The sequence below is a fragment of the Hippoglossus stenolepis genome, chromosome 10 (assembly GCF_022539355.2).
Source record: "Hippoglossus stenolepis isolate QCI-W04-F060 chromosome 10, HSTE1.2, whole genome shotgun sequence".
Classification (NCBI taxonomy): Eukaryota; Metazoa; Chordata; class Actinopteri; order Pleuronectiformes; family Pleuronectidae; genus Hippoglossus; species Hippoglossus stenolepis.
The window spans coordinates 14,603,264-14,612,449 of NC_061492.1; the positions used below are offsets into that span (position 1 = coordinate 14,603,264).

At 42.1% G+C, this 9,186-nt stretch overlaps 1 protein-coding gene across 1 annotated transcript; it reads left to right on the forward strand.

Moving 5' to 3' along the window:
* Positions 1-3,765: 3,765 nt before the first annotated feature.
* Positions 3,766-7,237, forward strand: exd1 (exonuclease 3'-5' domain containing 1). The gene is made up of 11 exons (XM_035168885.2): positions 3,766-4,114; positions 4,272-4,340; positions 4,441-4,474; positions 4,556-4,632; positions 4,760-4,830; positions 4,969-5,055; positions 5,150-5,254; positions 5,335-5,415; positions 5,526-5,669; positions 5,760-5,951; positions 6,310-7,237. The coding sequence occupies exons 1-11, from the start codon at positions 3,985-3,987 to the stop codon at positions 7,003-7,005; spliced, it is 1,686 nt and encodes a 561-aa protein (XP_035024776.1). The 5' UTR covers positions 3,766-3,984; the 3' UTR covers positions 7,006-7,237.
* The last annotated feature ends 1,949 nt before the right edge of the window (positions 7,238-9,186 follow it).

Consider the following 9,186-nt stretch of genomic DNA (forward strand, 5'->3'; position numbering starts at 1 on the left):
CATGACTGATTGTCTCATAGTTTGAATGTACTATTTCATACTAATGACTTGCTATCTCATAACATGACTCATTGTCTCATAGTTTTAATATACTAATTCATATTAATGACTTGCTATCTCATAACATGACTCATTGTCTCATAGTTTTAATGTACTATTTCATAATAATGACTTGCTAGGTCATAATATCTCATCATTTTGATTTAGCATTCATCTTTTTTATTGATCTGTAGATTAAAAAAACAACAACCTAGAAGTCATTAAAAATCAGGGTTTATCTTCATAATTCAGCAAGGAAACTTTAAAATGATCAAGAACACTAAACACAGTTTGGAATGTTTGTTACATAGACTGTTAATGAAGATGGTTGACATTACGGCGCCCCTAAAGTGAAGCCAAAGCGCCTGGATCGCCATCTGATGGCTGACTGCAACACAGGACATACATCCTGCCTCCTCCAAGTCACTCTCCGGGCCCAATGAATCAGCCTCTTGGGGCAAGACTCCAAGACTGTCTTCCATTCTCCATACACCGTTTACAGTCTGGCTAGTTTATTTTAGCACAAAAATCGAACAACGATACTTTTTGTAGTGTTTTAGGTCCAGACGACATTTTGACTAATCTCTATTAACAGCTATCTGCAGATAGATTAAAAGCAGAGAGCCGATGCATTTCAGTCGATATGTTCTGTCTCTTTTGCTCTGCACACACACTGTTTACCTGCTGGCAACCAAAGCCTGCTCCAACTGGATTAGTCAAACTAGACAAACAAACCAGAAGACTCCTGGCACCAAAATCATGCCGCTTGCCGACATAGTTTCCATAATCCTGTGGAGAATCTGGTCATTGAGATTTGTTCAATGTTAACATGGACATGGACCAAACTAAAAAGTCAAAGTGCATATATTTTCTCGAAGATGGTTTCTGTCATTTTAGGTAATTCTTATCACATTGATGTTTGACACATTTTTTCTGTAAGTTTGGTTTTAATTAGTGATTTTAAGAAAGGGGTACGAAACTTCATGGTTAGCAGCTGAAACAGAATTGACTCCATCCCCCAGATCGCTATTGCATAGAGTCTGGCTCTAAATGCGCAAGATGGCGGCGATCATATCCGGGATATAAGTCTATTATTTAGAGTGGCAGCTCCTCTGGTTCAGGAGGCTGGGGATCATGAGGAATGTCCTCCATTCACTTATAGTTCAGTTATCAGATTGATAAGATTGATGTGTTTGTTTTTTCTCTACATGAAAACCACCTAATTATGGAGACCAACAGAATGAATCACCAAGTGTGGCTGCAGATGGCGCAGTTGCTAAGTAAAAGCTACTTAGTGTTGCTTAAGTACATTTCACAATCATCTGCATTAAGGGTTTCTAATCTAAATCAAATCATATTGTCTGAAAAATTAATTAAATGTACACATGGTCACTTGGACATTTTACAGAGACTAAATGGAAAATGTGTGATCTGTTTCCTCTAAAACTTTTTTGTTTGTTCAGTCTGCAGAACAGGAAAGGGTGGACCTTCCTCCAGAGATAGCAGAGGATCCGCTTATGGGTTCCACTCAATGAGGGATATTAGATTATTGTACTTTAGGTGGTTCAGAGAAGATGTTGATGTCCTTAAGACGTCTGCTGCTTCTTATCACACTGGTGCGGGTGGAGGACCGAGCTCTGTGATAAGGATACAGTCATATCTGGAACACATGGGAGCAGCAAACAATTTAATTTGTTAAACACACAGCGGACATTAAAACATAATGAATTAGGTGATTCATAATCACCTAAGGGGCTTAAAAGTTTACTCTGGTGTGAGTGAAATTCTATTATTTGGATGTTTTTTCTCCTATTTATCCCTAACTCTCACCTGCAGACGGATAATATGAACCTCCCCATCCCAAACAATTATATAAAACATCCAATTATAAAAACAGTAGAGGAAGAAATTAGCGAATTGATTTCGTGAACAAAAAGGGAAAAATTAGCTCTGCTGACTATTGTGTTTCACCATTTCCACTAGAATTTAACTGAGGAAAATCTCAGTAGGAGAAATTCACAGATAGGACAAAGCTGATGAGGTGCATTCAGACTGTGATAAGATCTGAGACATCTCTGTGCCTCCTGCAGCCCAGAGCATCCTCTCTTTGATTAGGAGCCTCCCTGTGTGCAGATGTTTGGATTTGTGTGTTTCCGCTGGGCCGAGCGAAAGCATAAGAACGTGTGTTAGCAGCTGTATGGCTACTCCTGATAAGATAACTTGGATGTTCTCTTTTCTGCTGCTATCAGACCAGACAGCTCTGCCTTAAGCCTGCCCCCATGTGGCTCAACACACATTTGAATCAGATTTTGTCACGATATTGAGCCCAATGCTATCAGGAATGAACTGCTCAAATAAAAAATATTATGTAAAGGCCACCTTTTGAATTTTAATTTTTAAGGAGTGAGCGAAGTAGCAGACGTTACTGTGTGGAGTTTGTGTTATAGTGGGTGTGACCGTTGCCTCTTTAGTGAGTCACAACCAACAAACAAAATCCTGATAAGAGAGAACTGAAATGTGAGCTCATCTCACACAAAGGGGATGTGATTCTACTTAAGGAGAAGCTTCAAATCCAAGCTTGGCCAGGGCCTTTCTCTCTGGAGTTTGTAATTTTGTCTGTAGGTGTTCATGTGACCCTGACCCCCAAAGGATAAGTGGTATACATAATGGATGGATGGATGCATGGATGGATGGATTTCTTCATCTTCAAAGGGTTATGTTCTTCAAATGACCCTTGAAAAGTTTCAGAATATAAAACATGATCCTGAATGAGGCAGCAACAAACACACTGAGAGAACAGTTATGGGTCTAATTTAGTGTCAGAGAATCAGCCTTCTCTCTGTTTGAGATTTGAATATATAGGAAGAGAATTAAAAGGTTTGAATAGCAGGAAGCATTTCGTTTTCACGTACTGTACATGCTGACGGCTATTATGCAGGTATAATCTAAGAAATGTTTTTTCCTTTGCATCTGAAACAAATATTCACAATTCCCAGTTTAAATTAAAAGTATGAATAGTGTTTGCTCTGAAATATACATGGAAATGTACACACTTTGTAAAGCGGATTTAAATGAAGAGACTTATTTCCTTCAAAAGTGACAGACATGTGATCCAAGGGACAAACAACTTTAGTGCAGATCACCCCCTGCTGGATATTCTGAGCTATTGCCTGACCACCTGGGAAACACAGTGGCCTTATTTAGTTATTGTGAATTATCAAATGAATTAGTATGTAGATTGTGTATTTAGTGTAAAAGCTCATGTTGCTGCTCCACCACCACTCCACTGAGCAGAATTAGAAAAAGCAGGTGTTGAAGAAGGAAATCTGACAACAGTGCCTATTGTTAAAAAAAAAAAAGGTTTGACTCACTTAAAATGCTTTATTATTTTTAATCTGACAATAATTTGACATTTAGCTTGATTTCCTCACTGTCACAAGATAACTTACTTACTATAAGTCTTACTAACTTACTTACTTAAAGTAAGTGTATTGGAAACAATAACCTATGTGACCTCCTGCTCCCATCAGCATGGATTCATGAAAATATCATATATTTAACTCTCCTGCTGGTCACCAAAGTCAGACATTTTCAAATTATTTTCTAAATACTATTGCATCTAAACGCAAATCTCTATATTGTTATGTGATGTTTATGTCGCAGAAGATTTTATTGATTGAGCATTTTATTGATCTTTAATCGGTCGGGTCAGCGGGGGACTAAGGCCGAGTCTGGAATTAACGGAGAGTTTGTGAACGCATCATTAAACCGGTGGATTAGCTTGAAGACAGGTGGCTAAGGTGGCTAAGCTAACTTGCTAAGTGCGAAGTTGTAAACCCAGTTCGTCGTCACTGTAGCTGACAGGGAAACACCCGCTGAAAGACTGTGTGTCGGCTTCGTTGTGTTTTTTAAAAGCCTGAGTTGAGATTGACAGCGTTTATCAAAATGGTCGTGGACGACATCCAGTTCATGAACATCCTCAAGGGGAAACGCGTCAAGCTGACCCTGAAGACTTCGTCCTACCTCGGCGTGGTCCAGAGAATAAATCCCAACAAAACGCTGGTTCTGGCGGACGGTCAGATACCTTTATTCATTTTGTTTAGTTAGCCTTTTATTTTGTTTTGCTAAACATGAGCTAACATCTTAAAATGATTTTATTACCTGTAGGCCGATAACATTCCGCTGTTTTTGCTAAAGTTAGCCCAATGCTAATATACATCTATTTGTTTCAGTGGTTAGTGTCAGCAATGGCTGCAGATATCCTGGCTCCAAAATATTCTTTGGGCGTGAGATTCTCAATGGTGAGTGAACTCCTGACACGTGAGGGTTCAGACACGTGTGGCTGAACATTTATTACAGCAACGGTTTGATACCTGACGTTTATTATCATCATATCAACAGTGGAGTTTCACAACGAAACCAAAAGGGACAGTGGGTAAGTAAACAACACACAACGTGTCACTGCTGGCGACAACACACAGGCCCCACAAACTGTAACATGCAATGTGTTGCTCAGAAGTATCAATGACCCCAGACTGGAGGACCAGTTGAACGTGGAGGAGTTTCAGCCGTACAGGAAGACAATGATCATGGGTGAGTTTCATGTATGTTTGTACATTTAATCATCTATTCCCTAAATCTACATTCAAACGCAGACAACTAGTGTTTTTTGAGGGAGGAATCCTTCATCCCTGTTGAGAGGGCTTTCCTCTTCTTGCAGATCACGATGAGGAAGAGGAGTACATCAACTTCGTAGTCATCGACGAGTTTCATGAGAAGTTTGGGCCTGCTGTAAGCTGATTTAAGTGCTTTTCACATGTATTTTTCAGGATGCAAATTTACACGGATGTTAAATAACAATGGTGGCATGTGTGTGTTGCTACCTGTTGTTTTTTAAACCCTGTGATGTCTTGACTTACCATCCTTTAGGTGATGCACATCAAGAAGCAGAGCGTGATCAGTGTAGGGGCTGATGGACTCGAGGTGCTTCAGAATGGGAGACTGTGTTGGCTGCAGGTGCGACATCCCGTGAACCTTTTAACCTCTGCTGTCTAGATTTCCTCTGTCCTTCTTTGGAAAATATGACTTTGGCTCATTTTCATTTCACCAGATTGCCACTAGAAACAAGGTATACTTGTTTGATATTCTGTTACTTGGAGCCCGAGCCTTTAAGAACGGCCTCTCTATGATCCTGGAAAATAAGCAAATATTAAAGGTAAGCATTGTAGATATCATGTTTAATCACAGTTTATTTATTATTATCATAACATTTACAGTATGTTGATTCTGGTGCAGGTGATGCACGACTGCCGAGCCATCGCTGGATGTCTGATTGCACAGTTCGGAGTGAAGCTGACCAACGTCTTTGACACACAAGTAAATACAAATTGCAGTAGCCTCCACTTTTCAGAAGTCAACATGATGATAACGATGATCATGGCTTGTCTTCACTTTATTTTTTTTAATTTTTTTATACATGTGTCAAGGTGGCAGATGTCATGTGCTTCTACTCAGAGACAGGCGGGTTTCTTCCTGACAGAGTCAGTACGCTGCAGGAGGTGGTGAGTCTCCATCTGAAGGTACCGTCCTCCCAGCTCTTATCACTTCAGATGAAGTCACAGCTCACCAAGGTACAACACACACACACACACACACACACACACACAGATTTGGACAACCTCCTAGCAAAGCAGCAAAAGAGATGTGTGGGTTTTTTACAGGATGAAAGAGAGATGTGGTTCAAGCGCCCGTGTCCTGTGACCCTGCTGAAGGTGATGGCTCTGTCAGTGATCCACCTGCAGCCTCTCAGACTGGTGTTGCTGGATACTCTGATGATTGACTACATGACGCTGGTGGATTCATACCTTCACAGTAGCCACTATGAACCTGATGGATTGGAGCTGGTCAGAATGGTGGGTAATTCACAAATGGGCAGTTTCTTTTTTTTCTTTTTGCCCCCACACCCACACCTTACCACGCAAAATGCCTTGACTAGCAATAGATATAAAATCCATATAAGGTAAACAAAAATCACAAGTTGTTTTTTGTCACCAAGATGAGTCAGATCTATTTTAAATGCTTCATTATATTTAAGTAAACACAAAAATATTTATATAAGTATAAATATTTTTGGTTAGCACCTCATTATTGAATTTAAATGTTTCACGGTCTCTGAATTGACGATCAGAACCCTGTGTTTTCTAAAGCACAGTAACACACATGCATCAAGGTGAGTGAGTAATCCTCCTATTTACCTGTTTACATCCACAGGAGAGTGTGTTGGAGTTGCCCACAGAACTCAAGCAGCTGCAGCAAATGCATCTGGAGCGACACAAGTGGGCTGCAGACCACTACCCCGTCACAGAGCAGGGTCTGCTGGCTCGCTTCAAACGCCAAACCAAGATCCCATCCCAGCCCTCACCTGCAACAGAAGAGGTGAGTCAGACACAGACAGGCTCCTGTGAACCTGCAACTGTGGAGTCACCATCAGCAGCACAACTGGACCGTCTCTCTAACCAAAAACCCACACCTCCCCAAAGTGTTTCCTCTCTTGATGTCCATGCCTCTCCTGACCTGCCACCACAAGTGTCCCCTGTCAGTCCCCTGACTGTGGGTATAGGCAGAGGCTGCACAGACCTACTGATGAACACAATAGGTAGAGGAAGGCCCGTTGGAAAAGAGCAGTCGGCCCAATATGTCTTACCTGCCATAGGGAGAGGCCTTTTCTTCCAGATGCCATCAGCCCAGATCCCCGGAGCGAGCACTGGGGACATCAAAAGTCCAGGCGGGATGGAGACGACTCCTTCATGGCCAGGCCTCACACCCTCCCAGTGGGTGACGCCGGCTGGCACCGGTGCTACTGAAATCCCTAAGGATACTTCTGGGATGAGAGGCGACATTTCCACAGCGACTCCCCAGTCCCTCTCACCTTCACTGGGTCAGTTGTTCAGATCCTTCACAGGCTAAAGGAGGTGTCACAAAACACATATGACCACCTGCTTTAAAGATGTTTGACGTTCTAGATGTTGTGTTTTCTTAGAGTGAGCAGTAGATGGCAGTAAATATCCTGTGTTCCGCAAAGGTTGGTTTGATATCAGGTGTTCATGAGAATAATTTCATTTTGAAGAAAGAAGACAAGATTTTGTTGTTGTGTACATTGCATACCAATTCACTTCAAATATATTTCTATCATTTGTGACAAAATGCTTCCTTGTCTATAATTTTACTTGTATTATTCTTTAAAAGCCTGTGAACCCATCTCACTTTAACATTGTATATTGATTCAAGGTAATTGATTGCACTCTTAACAGTAACATCTAGATCATTGATATTGATAGGACTTGAAGTTATTAGAACAGATTCTTTTTCATACTGATTGTGTTCTGATAGTACATCACAGTGTCAAGAAATAATAGCTTTGGCTGGTGGAACACAAACTAAAACCAACAGCGGCAACACATGCCCATTAGAGCATAATGTGCTAAGCTCAGCGTGATTGATTACCCGTACAGCTTGGCTTCTGTGTTGCAGTTAATTGATTGTGAAAAGCTGAGGCGGCCATTGATGGATCTGCTGTTAATTGAGCAAAAACCTTGCTAGCAGACACTTCTTTTGATTACGGGCGACAAAAAAAACAAAAACATGAGACTTGGCACCAGCTGAGCAGTGATGCAGACTCTCTGCGGTTTCAGCCGTCGCCGCAGTTCAGATGCACATGACCACAGGTGGCCAGCACCTGTCATGTCCTACAAAAGCCGATCTCATCCATGTAATTTGCTGCTTTGCGCGGACTTTGCAGGGAGGCACTGCTCAGCCATTTCAGTCTGATCAGAGGTTGGTGCCTGCGTTTAAAACAACAGCAGGGCATTGCTGCAACCTGCAGCGCAACTGCACCCCCCCTTTTATTAATCACATCTTATTGCTATGGTTATCTACATGCAGAGGCTTGGGCCCTTTCCAGAGCTTTCTAATTGAAAGCATGAAACAGATAAAGTAGGATTTTAATTAACTGGGAGGGAGCACGGCACAAAGCCTTCCATCTCTCTTAGCAACCGGCTCCCCCTCAGCTTCTGCTAAACACAAGCAGGGTGGATCCTACCCATATGCCTGTGTTAACCCTTAGAAACGCTTTTGTTGCTCAATCTGTGTGTGGGTGGGTTTAAGCATGGAACAAAAGGTTTAACACATCATCTTAAAGCTGATTCACTTGTCGTTATCTTTGAGCTGAGTTCACATCCTCCAGAAGTTAGTGGTGTCGGTGAGAGAGCACAAAGATTGCACGTATTTTGACAAGGTGGTCATCACACATGGAAGTGGAAGCTTGTTTTATATATCTTCTTAACTCAACAATGAAGCAGTGAGAGGGACGGGGGGGTAGATGTGTCAGGGGCCTTCGGGTCTCTGTGGGGCCGTGGAGGACGGGCTCCTGTCATTGACAACCAGATCTGGGCTCTTATTTTAGAGGACCTTGCATTTCCTCTCCGTCACAATAATGCCTTATGTGCAGCACTTCCTGTTTCTCAGGCCTGGGAGGAAGGAACAGGGCGCTTGTCACACGGTAGTCACCGCTTCCTCCCTCCCTCCCATCCACCCCCCTCCTCCAGCTCCCTCCCCCCGCTCCCAAACTTCAGACAGTGTTGTGTCCTTCGGAGAGGAAAGATGACTGCACCTTCAGCATCACAGCAGGATGCTGCCGACCTATTTTTAGACCCAAGTCGGAAAGGTAGCACACAGACATAAACACAAACTTTAGGATGTCCAGCTGTGTTGATTTAGCATCCGAAAATGGAGGCTCAACCGCGTAAAGCAAGTTATTGTTTTGACTAAGCAGTGGGAACCACGAGGCCTGCTCTTTGCTCAAGGTGTAATGGAAATGGGTCGCACATAAACAATTGGCACTTGTTTACCTGCATTTTCTAATCACAGTTTTGAACGACATATTTTTTTTTTCAGAATTAAAATACATTATATTCCTAAACCACTATTTAACCATATAAGCTGCTTTCAGATATGCACTGAAGTCTGATCGTTTTCTTGAAATTTTCCAGAGGGGCTGAACGTGAGAACGCAATTGTCTGAGTCAATTGCTCCTGACATTTCAAAACCTTTTTCTGCCAGCCCCCCTCGTCAGTGAGCCCATGTGAGAAT